The sequence below is a fragment of the Solea solea genome, chromosome 10 (genome assembly GCF_958295425.1).
Source record: "Solea solea chromosome 10, fSolSol10.1, whole genome shotgun sequence".
In the NCBI taxonomy this organism is placed as follows: domain Eukaryota; kingdom Metazoa; phylum Chordata; class Actinopteri; order Pleuronectiformes; family Soleidae; genus Solea; species Solea solea.
Window position 1 is genome coordinate 18,786,327 of NC_081143.1, and position 14,513 is coordinate 18,800,839.

Below are 14,513 nucleotides of genomic sequence, written 5' to 3' on the forward strand. Positions count from 1 at the left end.
CTTACACAGATGAATATCCAACTTTAAAAAAAAAACATAGTGTGCCATCGTGTGCTATACAGAAGAATAAATACAGGACACAGTAAATAAAAGCTCACACGAAGCAATACAATAATTAATGTAAAAGCAAATAAGATAAGTTAAATGACATTAAACATGGGCAAAAAATATCTACAATACTATATATGTTTTTATACTGTGTTTTTAACAAATACACACACCTAAGCATACACACACGTACCCACACTCCCAAATGCAGGCTGACCTTTAAAATGGGTTCACGGTGGTGACATTTTCAGAGATAACTCTCCTCAAATTGCATTTGACAGAAGGATCAACTGTTTTGCAAGCTGAATTTATTTTCACAGGTTAGATACTTATGCCGCCTGGATGTTTTGTATTTGCTAAAAAAAAAAAAAAAGCTGTGAGTGTGAAAACAGAAAAGGTAGCATATACTGTTCTTTGGCCTTTTTCTTGACGCTACAATGAGTGTATTAATCATTTGATGTCAGTCCGCTCTTCTTCGTTCCTCTTTGGAACGCAGTTGACTTGTCTGTTCATCCTTAAATCCTTCAATACACATTTGCAGAAATAATCTCAAAAGCAAATTGATTAAATCATCCTGATGAGAAATGACAACTTACCTTCTTACAAGGAAATCAGTCATCTAATTATCGCTTGCCTACACATGCATCAATCAGGTGTTTGATTGTCTGGGAAGAGTTGTAGAAGACGCTTTACTTCTGCCTGTATTTTAAACTCAGTGTTTCTAGCCTTTGAGCCAACGAGATGTTCTTCAATCCTGAGTTCTTTTAAAGTCTTTAATAAGACAAAAATATGTCCAGTGTTTTGTTCCTACTACTGCCAAGTTAACTATCCATTTCCAGTAAAAACAAAAGCATTTAATAAATATGTCACGTTTATGAACTTGCAGACGCATGATAACCCAAATCAGGAAGTCCTGATCAGAAACTACTGTCTACATGAACACCAACTGGAATGAGGATTATCTTAAATCTTAAACCATCCCTCTGATTTCTTTCTGAACAGGCAGCATTGGAGCAGAGTATCTGGATTGGTGTGTTTACATTAGTCATTTGTGTGTCAGGCTTTTATCTTTTTTTATTATTTGTGCCCATGTAAATATAGCTACTGAGGTCACATCTGCAACACAGCTGCTGTGTTTGTTTTTAATCTCAGTTTGGTTGATAAATAAGAAATACTTTGAGTGGGTCTCCTAGATTTCATCACACATGAATGCATGAGTTCCTGCTGCACACACACACACACACACACGCAGACATACAGTTGTGGCTGTGTTTACTGTGACCTACATAGCCAGTCATTTGTAGCTCCTGTCTGTTAGGAATACTCACAAGCTAATGTGAATTTACACCTCAATGACTTAAACACAAGGACAAAGAGATGGGGAGGAACACACACACACACACACACACACACACACACACACACACACACACAAGCAGACAGGAAAAGTGGAGGTAAAGAGGTATTAGGGAGTGAAGTGAAGAGCAGTAGGGGCCACACGGTGAGTGTAGTGGTTAGAGCTGTTGCCTTCGCAGCAAAAGGTCGTAATGAGGGCTTTCTTGCATGGAGTTTTCCCCGTGTGTGAGGGTTTTCTCCGGGTTTTTCGGTTTCCTCCCACAGTCCTATGTATATTTATACATCCATCTAATCCCAGCTGACATAGGGCGACAGGTTGCCAGTCCATCGCAGGGCCAACATACAAACAAGATCAGCTAAGATAAGTTGTTCTTTTACGAGTGTCGAATGAATTAGTATAAATTATTTTTTATTTATTACTGCTATTTATTAAAGTGCTGTTGTTGTTGGTAGTCTTTACAAAAGTTTGAAGACCCAGGAATAGCACCTTTGAGTGATTATGGCCTTGACATCTGGCTACATGCTTTTGCAGCTCCATTTTGAATCTCTTCACCAATTACCGAGCACCCAAACCAATGTTTTTAGATTAGCGCTATTAGTAGTCTCACAAAAAAAAAATCACCTCATCTGCTATCAGAAAGTGAGTGAGAAGTGAGAAAAAGCCAAGGAGGAAAAAGGAAGTGGAAAAGAGAAAGTGAGAAGGAGGCAGCACGTGAGGAGGAGAGAACAGCGTTACTGAACGTGGTATATTTCAGGCAGCCATGCAAATGATCTTTCTGTTATACTATCTGTACATTCATTTGAATTATAAAGTTTGCGTTACACTGTCAAATATTCATTATATTCTTCCATTGTCGATTTGCATCTTAAATATACAGTACATACATTCCTACCACATTATTATTATTATTGTTATTATTATTATAATAAGAAGAATAAATATGATATAACTGTAGGAAAATGTAACATGTTAATATATATATAATATGTATTTCTCTGTGATTCATCCAAAGTACAGTATAAACATCAAAATATATAGTTTGTGACTCACAGCAGTCGTTAAACCCTTTGCCGCTCTCAGCTCTTACAAGGTGCTGTTCGTCTACTTTGCTAAGTGTATTGGAGGATGTTCACATAAACCCCAAAGCTGCTCATTAATGTCATTAGTGAATGAAACCAACCACAGCCGATAGTACAGAGAAATGCTCTCACAAACAGACCACTAAAGCACGGCTTGATGCACACTGTGTCTGCTCCGCAGCACACACTTTCCCCGAAGGGATGTGATATTAACAGCAGGGCAGATATTCATGTAGCACCCTGTAACTGTGTTGGTCATAAGGGCAGAATTGTGCATTTTTTTTCTATGTTTCCATATGGAAGATGAGGGTCATGTGGTGTAGTCTTTGCATTAGCATCTGTGTGTTTGTTTGTTTGTGTGTGCATGAGGAAAGTACCCTTAAATAGCTAGCAGTCTGATCCAGAACTGTCATGTAGCATTAGGTCTAACTGGAAGAGAGATGTCTGCAGTAAGGCTCATGTACACGCACACACACACATATGTACATAGACTATTGAAGCCACTGGTAAAGGTACATAAACTCACACACAAATGCTCATACCAGCACATGAAACATAATTATTCTATAGAGGGAAGATATTCAGCGTAATGTATTTCTAAATAAAGACCATATCTTTTTTTCTTACACACACACATGCACACGTTTCCACAGCAGGGATTAAACACAGCTCCACTGGCTGGAGGCTTTCATCCAATGAAAGAGGTCACACTTGTCTATTTCCATGGTTGCCAACCTGGAACGACAAAACACTTCATTTATTTATATGCAAACAGTAAAAACAAACAAACATCCTTGTGCACAATAAGTCAGAAATGTAAATATCTCAACTTAACATAGTAGTGCACAGCGAGAAGGTCATCCTGCCAGAAACAGTAATTGTCCATTGGGGTTGTCGTAGACAGGCGATGGGTGGCAAGGACAGCAAGTCACAGCGGTGTCATATCGGTGCATCGCTCTGCTGGATGGCCTGAAACTGATCTAAACATTGGCTTTTTGCTGAAGTGCAATCATTTCCTCTGTCTAGTTAATTGACCTGATATGCTTAAACATCTTTGTTGCACGTCTGGCAATACCGACTCTGAAGTCAGTTCCCAGTGTCAAGGTGCAGCAATTATGTCATATTAGGCTTATTTTGTCTACCAAACGCAGAGTGTTTGATATAATATAACAACAAATTGGAAGAATTTGAAGTTGCATTTTCTGATTTTTTTTACAATTATTTTGCTTTTTGGGTTAGGGAATCATCCCTTCTCATCACAGTGAACAGTGTATGTTTCAGTAGGCAGTGCAGAGAGTTCTAGGCCAATTGCGTTGACAGCTGTCAGGTCAGAATGAAGGTAAGCATGATCCCTGCAGGATGAAGGATATGAACAGGAAAGCTTACAGATTTTACACAGAGGGTTTAACTCACCATGAGGTCTTTGACCTTGGAAAAAACACTGAACCATGACAACGGCTCCTTTTCTGCCTCCTCACTTAAGAACTAAGGAAAACCGAGGATTAAGGCTTTGTGTTTCTCACCTTCGCAATGCAGCATGATCACTTTTATGTGAAGGGAGCACGATCCAAAGCCTTCAGCACACTTTTCTTCTGTATGGGCTTGTCATTTTAACATCGGGTTGTCCCTCTGTCTTAGAACCTCATTCTTATGCCTTACCGTTCATATACAGCAGTAAAAAGCCAGGGTTCCCACCTTAAGCATGAGAATAGAAGGTGAAGTGGTAAACTCCAGGGACTGGTGCTGTGAAGACTCCTGTCAAGGACGTTTAAAGAATGAAATGGACATAAACTGAACCACTTTCACAAGGACTTCAACTTTTAAATTAAAAGTTGGAATTTTAGTTGGAAGACATACAGTGTGTCTTCCCATAAAAATGATCTGAGAATTCTGACCACAGCCAATGATGTATATTCATGTAGCAATCACACAGACATTACCTGTTTCGGGATCATAGCTGTCTCCAATGTTGGTGATGACTTTCTTGTAGACTAGAGTGGTCTCAGTGTTAAATGGTCCAATGTGCATTTGGTTTTCTTCCAGAGCAGCTGAGAAAGCCACTTTATCTGTATTATAGTAATAACAATAATAGTAATGTTATGAAAGGACAAACCAAATATGTGCAAATGCAGCTGTTACTTTCCGTAAAGAAAATGTTAGATTATAAAAAAAAACAGACAATCTCATCCCCATATATGTCAAGATAAACTTTCCACATTGTTTCCAGGATGATATTTAACCACATACACCTTTGGTCACTGTAGTGTTCACTTCTTCCAGTGCTGCTGCTGTTTGGTCAACTTTATTTTTCAGCTCCTCTTGTACAGTCTGATTTGTCTCCAGTTTAGCCTCCAGCTCTGTCAGGGAAAAATTTATTTCACTTGAAAGATAATATCCCAATTGTCTGCGACGAACAATTAGCAAAAGGGTAATTTATTAATTAAGTTTAAAGCCTTTCATCAATAAATAATATATATACATATATATATACAGTATATAATGTGACATTCTTGCCTTGTTCAGCTTTTTTAAGTGCCTCCATGTCAGCCTCTGTTTTTTCCAGCTTTGTCTTCATCTCCTGGCCCAAAATCTCAGCAGCAGTCAGTCCGGCATGTAACTCTGGGGGAAAATAAAGAATTATGCGATTGTGTGAAATCCATTTAAGTATTACATTACAATACTTAATTATAACATTCTCTTTATTTTAACACAGTAAAACTTCTATCTACTATTATTCATTTTCTCCAGTGCCTCCACTTTAGTGTCATTGACTCCAAGGCGTGAGTTCATTTCTTTAGCCTGGCCTTCACTTGCTCCAACTCTGGATTTGATCTCTAGTGGGAGATGTGAGATGCACAGATTGAGATTCCATGTTTTTCTCCTTTTCTTTACCTTGATCTGCTGTAGATAGTGCCTGCACTTGCACCTGATAAACACGGTAACTGATCGCAGGATTTTATAAGACAACTTGTAGCGAAGCAAGTATTTGACTTTTGATATATTTTTTGGGGAAAAAGTGCGGGAGAGTGCCAATATAGATATCACTACATTTGATTTCCATCTGTAATTGCCTCTAATACTGTTCATTACATGAAGAACATAATATTGATGTTGAATAACATAACTTGAATAGAAATAGAATAAAACTGTGATTTATTTACCTTGATCGACAGTCTGCAGTACCCTCACACCTCTGTCCACATCTCCAACCTTATTGCCCAGCTCTGTCAGTCTGACGTTCAACTCTGATGAGTAAAAATTTGCAAATGAATATGGCATGAGCTTCCACTCAGTCAAATATGAATCATGGAGTGAGCTGAAATCGACTTTGCTGTGCATTAATAATTGACTTGTTTGCTGCATTACCTTCCCTCTCCTCCTGCAGTTGTTCCACACGTGTGTTTTGACCCTCCAGATCGCTGGCGTTCAGTCTGACCTCCAGTTCTTCTCAGTGAAATTAAGAGAGAATTGAATGATTTGAATACATTGGCTTGCATCAAAGTATTTGGGCATACTTTTGGTTCCTCCATCACCCTTTACCTCGATCCACAGTTTTCAGAGCCTCCACCTCTGCCTCACTTTCTTTAAGCCTTGTGTTCAGCTCGGTCTCAAGACTCTCGCTGGACTCCACTCTGGATGCAATCTCTGACATTTCAAGTGCAGCACAGTCCACAGTCTGGTCAGGCATTTAACTCACAATGTGGTTGCATTAATGCAATAGTCGCTACACCTTGTGTACCTTCAATTTCAGTCTGTATCTGCATCACCAGGGCTCTTTGTGTGTCTGCTTGGGCATCAGTGACATTCAGTCTAGCCTCCGAATCTGGTGGTTTTAGAATAACTTCATTAAATATTTTTTGGAAAAAAACACCCAATCAAATTAATTTCTTAGTCTGATCATTTACCTTGATCAGCGTTTTGCAGTGCCTTCACTTCTGCATCGGCTTCTCCAAACTTATGTGCCAGCTCCGTCAGTCGGGCGTTCAGGTCTTCAGGTCATGTTGAAAATGAGGTTATAAATACTGCATCACTTCAGTCATTCATTCAAATCTAAATTCTAAGGTGAAGTAGATGAGCTGAGATGAATGAGAGGCATGTCTACTCCCCCATGCATTAATATTTCACTTATTTGTTCCCTCACCTCTATTTTCCCTCTGGAGTTGTTGCACTCGTTTGCTTTGGCCCTCCAAGTCACTGCCATTCAATCTGGCCTCTAGTTCTGCTTTGTGAGAATGAGAAGAAGATAATACAAACTAGAATAAACAAATAAGCTAAACTTAAATTGATACATACACAAATAAAACGGAGTTTAATATCTGTTGCACTTCTGATGGCAGTTACATAAAAATGTTGTATGTGCACATTATCTGTGGACTGCCACACAACTTGCTGCACCTGCCTCCTCTGTTCCTCAATGTGCATCTCACTGACTCTCAGCCGGGCCTCGTGCTCTTTTTTTATACAATGGAAACAAAGCAATGTCAATTATTATTATTGTACATACAGTACATACATATGCAGTATATAACAAAATAAGATATTGCTTCCAGATATACTTGTGTAGCCTTGCTTCAGTGCCTCCAACTGTTTCCATACTTCATCCAACAGGCTTTCAGCAACTGTCTGTTCTGTAAAGAAAATTGCACTATAACGTAAGGCCGTGTAAGTAAATGTAAAACAATAGGGAATCCCACTATGTTTTCCATTAGATTTGAGATGTTTGAGAGAAAAAAAAGAGCTGGACATTCAGGATGAAGCAGGCGACGTGTCATCCTTCATCACCCTCTTCACATACAGTACCCTGCACTCTCTGAAGTTGCACCAGTTGCTCTTTGGTCTGTTGCAGCTCACTTCTCTGGTCATCGAGAAAAGCCATCACCTCCCTGAGCAGAGTTAAGCTGTCTGCTTCATCCTGACCATGTGTGATACCGGTGAACCTAAGGGTGTTAGCCTCAGATAGGCAGCAGCACCCGAGCAGGAAGAGTAAAGCAACCCTCATCCTTGTGGTCCGTCGGTCCTGCGGGGGGGGTGGCGATTTTGAAGCGTTAGGTGATCGTGTGAAAGGTTATGTAAGGTCTGTATGTTGTTGACATGTAGATGACCCTCTGAAGTTTATGAAACATGTCTGCCAGGGCCAAGGTTAGAGGCATTCTGATAAGAGCTGAAAATAAATTCCACACTGACAACGTGTCATATATGCATATATGTAGTTTCAACCCAAACTTTCATACTTCATCTGGCACTGTCGAGTCCAACTGCAAGACATTAAATGTATGCTATATAAAACGACTACTCTCAAGGTCACTGTGACATTGAGAGACACGCTAACAGACGTACAGTTTGGTGCACATGCTTGCCTGTGGGTGCCATGGTAAACACGTGGATGGACTGTGTATTCAGCTGCTTCCCTTCAACCCTAGGGACAGCAGTGTGTGTGTTTGTTTGTTTGTTTGTTTGTTTGTTCCTTAGCTGAAAGAGTGTCCCATTGCTGGATTTGTGCAGCAGAGGTCAGATGTTTCTCAGGATAGGTCAATGTGCTTTTGACTGCTGTCACATCATTTAAAAACCACATACAATTGTTTGTGTGTGTGTCCTTGTCGTATGTACATGTATGGGTATGGGCTCAACTGCTGTTGAGAAATGGATGTGTGTCTGTCGCGGGTGACAGCACTGTGCAATAATGTATCTTCTAAATTGAATTTGGAATTTGAAATTTGAATTAATTTGAATTAATTTGAATCAAGGTTTTCAGTGATTGGGTGTGTTAGCTTCAAGTTTCCTCTTAAATGACATGCTTACAGATTACGTGCAAAGGATAAGTTGTGCGTATTTCACTCTGACAGCTTCTGGCCCATTTTCCAAACTGTGTTGTCTTACTTTCAGAAACAGAATTACTTGAGTTAGGCCAATTGTTTGTTTGTTTTAAAAACATTGTCTTTTCCTCTTTGTTACACAGATTATTGCATATCAGCCATATGGCCGCTCTGTAGACTGGTGGGCATATGGAGTGCTGCTCTACGAAATGCTTGCAGGGCAGGTGAGTGGTGCACACACATACACAGAGACACAAGAACATGCTTCACTATTCCCATTGTGGATACACACTGATATAATGCATTCCCTAGCCCCTTACCCAAACCTGAGTCATCACAACTAAAGGCCTCTAGCCCTAAAACCAAATCTTAATCTTTTGTGAAACAAGTCCATGGTTGATGGTTTGGTGTCCCCACAGATTCTGTTACACAGTATTAACATAAAAACACGGTCAAGGTTTGTACTGACTCGTAATAGGAGGATATGAAGAGTGTATGTGTGTTTGACAACATGTGTTATGACAGCTGGTGAGAAAGTTGTAAGGAAAGACCACCTGAGTATACGTGGGAAATGTGGGTGTGATAAACCTGTGATAAACTGTGTTATTTGTGTTAAGTTGTCACATACTATGTGATGCAGTGAGGCATTACATTATGAAGTTCTATTGTGTGTATATTTTATATATATATGTTATAATTATATTTTTTCAATGTTTCATTGCCTTGCAAACGGGATTAATAAATGTGTTTGTTCACAGATCTTTATTTAAATGTAAACCCAGATGTTAGAGAAAATACCTGTTTAAACAAATACAAATACACACTGAAAGTACATGCTATAGCTTTATTCTTATATATTATATTACATGTTTTAATTCCAAACAAACAGCAGTTCAATCTATAACAAACTATAACAAACTGCAACTTTACAAAGTAATGGGTGATGTTTTTACCTACTGTATGTAGATGTTCTCTTTGTCTGTCCTTCAATCTAAAATAAAGGGGGCATGAGGCAGTCTTGCTGTCTCTAGCTGAAGGGACCAGCTAAGTGGGAATGATGAACAATTCATTTTTCGACTGCCAAAACACCCACATTATGATAACTGATGATAACGTCCTGTGAGAAGGGGAGAAAAGTGAGGTCATCTATCCCATTTGCCCTGTGAGACTTTAGATCTCACTAATTCTCCACTGCTGCTCATTGTTTTTTGTTCCTTTTGCTTCTACATAATGACACTTCCCTTTTCACTTCACTTTGTGATAATGGATTAAAACATTGCTCTTGATTTTGTACCCTTTCTCCTTCAGCCTCCGTTTGATGGAGAGGATGAAGATGAGCTGTTCCAGTCCATCATGGAGCACAACGTGTCGTACCCCAAGTCCCTGTCAAAAGAAGCGGTTTCCATCTGCAAAGGAGTGAGTGAATTTTGTCTTTGTCGTCCATGTATCTATCAGTTATTTGTGCATAAGCAACAAGATTAAAACATCCATATATTTTAATCCATTCAGTATTCATGAAGGATAAATGTATAAGCTGGCAGTGGCTTTGTTTTTCAGTTTCAGAGACTGATAGAGACATGTTTGTGTACTACTTTATTTAACTGTTTAACTATGTTGCTTAACTTAACATTCACTATTCACTTAAGACAAAATACTTCAACTTCTTGTCATGTCCTTTCTGGTATGTCGACTCTAGGGCGAAAAAGTGATGTGCATGGTCACAGATCATCGGAAGGCGTTTATTAGCTTTCCACACTTATGTGTAAACTATGAGAAGTCTAGCGCTATATGCTGTAAAAAGAGTGTCTGGGAACTCAGATGGAAGTTCTCTTTCCTCTTTCCCCTCAGTTTCTTTTGCATTATTGTAACATTGACGGTGAATATATCAGATCATCAAATGTCTTTGACTACAACTGTCACAGTGATCTGTCAAAACGTGTAACATACTGTATATACTGTATATACTGCGTCTCTGTGTCAGTAACAAAATAGATGAAAAGAAATCCCTTGTGGAAAAGGTTGTAACGTGTATTCTTATTGGAAACTGACGACCAGAGTGCATTACTTCATATAGTCTTTAACACAATACTGCCTATAGTTTAGTTATCTTTTCAAACAGGAAACTAAGTCACATTATACTAGTCAAAAATTGCACAAGGAAAAGAAAAGTCAAGATTATTTGTGGTTGCATGATGCATAGCTGTCTGATCTTAATGTATATGTTCAAAAATTCAGAGTATGATTTGTAGCCGAGTGCATACTTTGTTTGTGACATTTTCAATTACTTCAAAAGCTTATGCCTGTACTGTGCCAGGACTGGCAGTCTCCTGATATGCAGTTTGATTGTTTTTCATCAAATGGCTCTTTTGTAGTAATACCACAGGAAGATTTAGTGTTCCCCTGGGATGTTGTTTCTGAGACCGTGGTTCTCCAGAGACACAGGGAACTGAACCTGTGCAGTGGAAAGTCAAACAGAGAAATGCTGGAATGTAACTGTCTCATTTTATGTTTACAACAAAGTATTTGAATAGCAGATGAAAGAGGGATGAACAGAGGGATGATACTTACCTAATGGATTCACCGAATCACTGTGAAATCATGATTCTGCCAGAAAAAACAAGCTGAATTATTTACGCTTTACCCTCTGCTCGTATGAGCCTCAATGACACAAGTTCAGATTGTTTATCCTTAGTGAACCTGACATACATTAATTATGGATGAATTTAGGCAGCAGGTGAAGTCACTGGGGAGAGTTACTTTAGGAATATTTGGTAAATTATCAGAATCATTTTGGACGCATTCTATAAATGTTTAATTTTAGTATCAGCAGAGCTCCGGGGGTTAACTCCTCTGAGCATAATTTTGGCTTGGCCCCTTAAAGATGAGAGGTTTTGTACCTGAAACAATGGCATTGATTGATTTATGATTTATTGATTTATGCTGCTGTACTTGGAAGAAAAGGCACAAGTTTCTGTGTGTGTGTCCAGAGTGAATTTCATAATAAAAACAGCTCTTGTATTTCCGTCCAGAGGCAGTTCAAGGTCAATGAGCTGTGAAATAATGTGCTTTGTCTCCCTGTCTTTTTCTCAGCGTGTTTCTCTTTGTCACCTTCACCTCTTTCTGCTTTATTTATCTTAGCCATGTACAGGCATGTGTCTCTGCTGAAGTATTGTCTCCACTCTTGTTTGGAATTACTCCAGCTCTTCCACTTAATGGATACACAGTGCTTGTCAGTAGCCTGACCTATAAAGGAGGAATGAAGTGGAGAGATGAGAGGGAAAGAAGAAGAAGAAGAAGAAGAAGAAAACAAGGGAATGTAGTTGTTAGAGGGCGCTAGAATGAGGAGTCCAGTAAAAGAGTAAAATGGGCAGGTGATGTCCATCCATCCATTATGTATACTACTTACACTTTGAGGGTCACAGGGGGGGGGGGGGTTTAAAGCCAATCCCTGCTGATACTGGGTGAGAGGCAGGTGCACCCTTACCAGCCTATCACAGGGCCAGGTCAACATCAGTTCACTCTATTACCCACTTGCAGTTCATTTAGAGTCTCCAATTGCAGAGTAACTGGAGAAAACCCCATGCAGACACAAAGAGAACCTGAAAACTGCACTCCATAAATGTTAAAATACAATCTTTACTGGGTGAGCTCATGTGTACTGCATAGTACATTACATTTTAAATCAAATTAATATAATTGAATAAGTCTCAGGTGTAGATGCACAAATGTCACCCAAAGAGCATCCATTTTAATTGTGTTTACAGGAGGGAGAAATAAAATAGAGGCAGGTATACACAGAAAAACCCACTTGTTCTGAGTGTAAATGTTGGTTTATCCATGAATAATTCAACTACATGAATGCACTGAGGCAAAAGCATAAAGGGTAAAAGTAAATGCCTTGTCTCCTGTGCTGTTAATTACTACATAATGTCCAAGTCCCAGTGGGGTTGTAATTATTTGTTATTTTGTCCACAGAAAAGGCAGAATATTAAACTCTTTTACCTTTGCAATGGGTGATAGTGGTGATAACGTGTGTTTCGTAACTGTATGATGTTGTCCTTGAGCAGACTCTACCGTCTCTTAGGCCCCATGTGCCTACTCTTTTTCACTCGTCGTCTCTCTCCTCTCGTCCCATCAGGTCTGACAATTTGCTTTTGCTAAAACTTTTCCTCGTCATGTCATGACACTGTGGAGTCACTGACATTCTAGTGCTAAGTGTCTGCGGACAGAGTGATCACGATCCATCACTCTGACGTGAAAGTAATTCAACCACACACTCACAAGTGTTTGATTGGCATGGTGGCAGTCCAACAGTTTTTTTTTTTGGGGGGGGGGGGGGGGGGGGGGGGGGGTTACTTTTAGGGCATTTCATGGTGTGGGATGTGTCACTTAAATGGTGACAGTCTGTGTATTTGCAGCAGGATGCTTTCTCACTGTCAGAAACAGTCCTGTGACCAGACACAGAGCTGCAAATGAGTTTTTCTACCTTGTCAACAACTGCGTGAAGTAGTCTGCCAGCTGGATGCACTCAGACGTGACCCATCCTGTGACCTGTATGTGAAAGAGCTCACGTACGAGAGACTGGTCTTTGATGAGGCTCACATTGTGATGTTTTATACACTGTGCATTTATATTATGTTCAATTAATGTAGCAGAGTTAGCTGTAATAATAGTGTTATTTAAAAAGCCTAAGACTGAAAAATGTGTGTTTTGGTCAGAGCCTGTTAGAAAAAAAAATAAAATAAATCCATACTGTAACATGATGGGTTAGCATGTTAAATACAACATTGCCAAGGTGACTGAGGTGCATGTAAAGCAGCAGCAGTTTGACATTAATTAAAACATTACATTTTGTTTTCACACTGACAATATTTTAGTTGGTTTTGTTTGCTGTGGGTTCTCCACATTTTGTGTCCCCATGTCATCTGTGGTGTGACGGTAAGAGACAGGCAAGGCAGAATAAGCAGAGTGAAAGATGGTGAAAAAGAATGATTGTCACCTTTTTTGCCAGACCCAGGTGTTTAAAGTTTTCTGACCTCGATAAGTGATCACAAGAGACCAGAGATTAAATGACACTGCAAACTGAAAAAAACACATTTGTCTGTACAATATGAATGTTCTTATGAGTGGAATTACCACTGTTATTCAGACTGGTGATTTTTTCCTTTTTCTTACTGTGAGCAGCTGATGACCAAGCACCCGTCCAAGCGTCTGGGCTGTGGCAATGAAGGAGAGAGGGACGTCAGAGAACATGCCTTCTTCAGACGCATTGACTGGGAGCGTCTCCAGAACAGAGAGATACAGCCGCCCTTCAAGCCCAAAGTGGTAAGTCCTGTGAAAAATCATGCTCAGGGTGTAATTACTACTACATGGTCTAATTACGTGTGACAGCTATTGTAACCACGGTGAAGATAATTGGTTTGCATTAATTTAAGACCACACTTCTTGTTACTCTCACCTTATGGGACACCATTACTGTGATGAAATATAAAGATGCTGATCAATATTTTTGCGACTTGTCGAGGGTCTTGTCTGTGTAGAAGTAAAAACAAAGGGCATGCAATAAACATCACCAAGTGTTTAGTTTTTTGCACTAAACCCCTTTGTGACTTAATGGAATGCATTTTGGACAGCATAGGTTACACACAGCCCGTGTTATATGGGCCATAAGTGATCTTAATGTATAATTAACGTAACAATCTTTAATTATGAATGTATGTCTCGTGCAGTTGTACCCTTGAGTTTACACATCATCTAGAGTGCACACACACATACACACACTACCCCCTGTTTGTGTATCTTAACCTAATAATGTATAAATGTATACACCAAAAGAAGTAGGTAATTCAGTGTTTTGTGTGTGTGGCATTTATACTGTAGTCCTCTCCTGTTTTACCCTCAAGGGCTCCCGTTCCTTTAATAAGGTGCATCCTGGTGTCTGTGGCCATGTAGTCTCCTGCCGCGTGTGTTTCTGTGTGTCCTGGGAATCCTAGTGCTCTGTGCTTTGTAAATACGTGTGTGAAGGCTGAAGAAAGGAAAGGTTAACAGAGACCGCGTAAAGCAGAGGCAGGGGCAGGTTATGTTGCATGTACACCTCATGTTTGTGTCTGCTGTCCATATTCACAGGGAAAAGCAAAAGGTTGTGTATTGTATGTCCATTGTGCAGTGCGTGCGCTCAGGTGTCTGGTTGTAGACACAGATACGGTTGAACGATGA

General features: G+C 39.6%; 1 protein-coding gene and 1 long non-coding RNA gene across 3 annotated transcripts in view; one reads left to right on the forward strand and one right to left on the reverse strand.

The window, feature by feature from the left end:
- prkcaa (protein kinase C, alpha, a) overlaps positions 1 to 14,513 on the forward strand; it is a 112,314-nt gene that overhangs the window by 89,045 nt on the left and 8,756 nt on the right. For both annotated transcript variants that reach the window (XM_058640183.1, XM_058640184.1), the window contains 3 exons: positions 8,441 to 8,521; positions 9,606 to 9,713; positions 13,482 to 13,622. In XM_058640183.1, coding sequence (XP_058496166.1) covers positions 8,441 to 8,521; positions 9,606 to 9,713; positions 13,482 to 13,622 — 330 coding nt within the window. The remainder of the gene's footprint in view (positions 1 to 8,440; positions 8,522 to 9,605; positions 9,714 to 13,481; positions 13,623 to 14,513) is intronic.
- LOC131466748 (uncharacterized) lies at positions 5,646 to 6,131 on the reverse strand. Its single transcript, XR_009241450.1, has 3 exons — positions 6,025 to 6,131; positions 5,851 to 5,928; positions 5,646 to 5,729 (listed from the first exon to the last, which is right to left on the reverse strand). It is a non-coding gene; the product is annotated as an uncharacterized LOC131466748 (long non-coding RNA).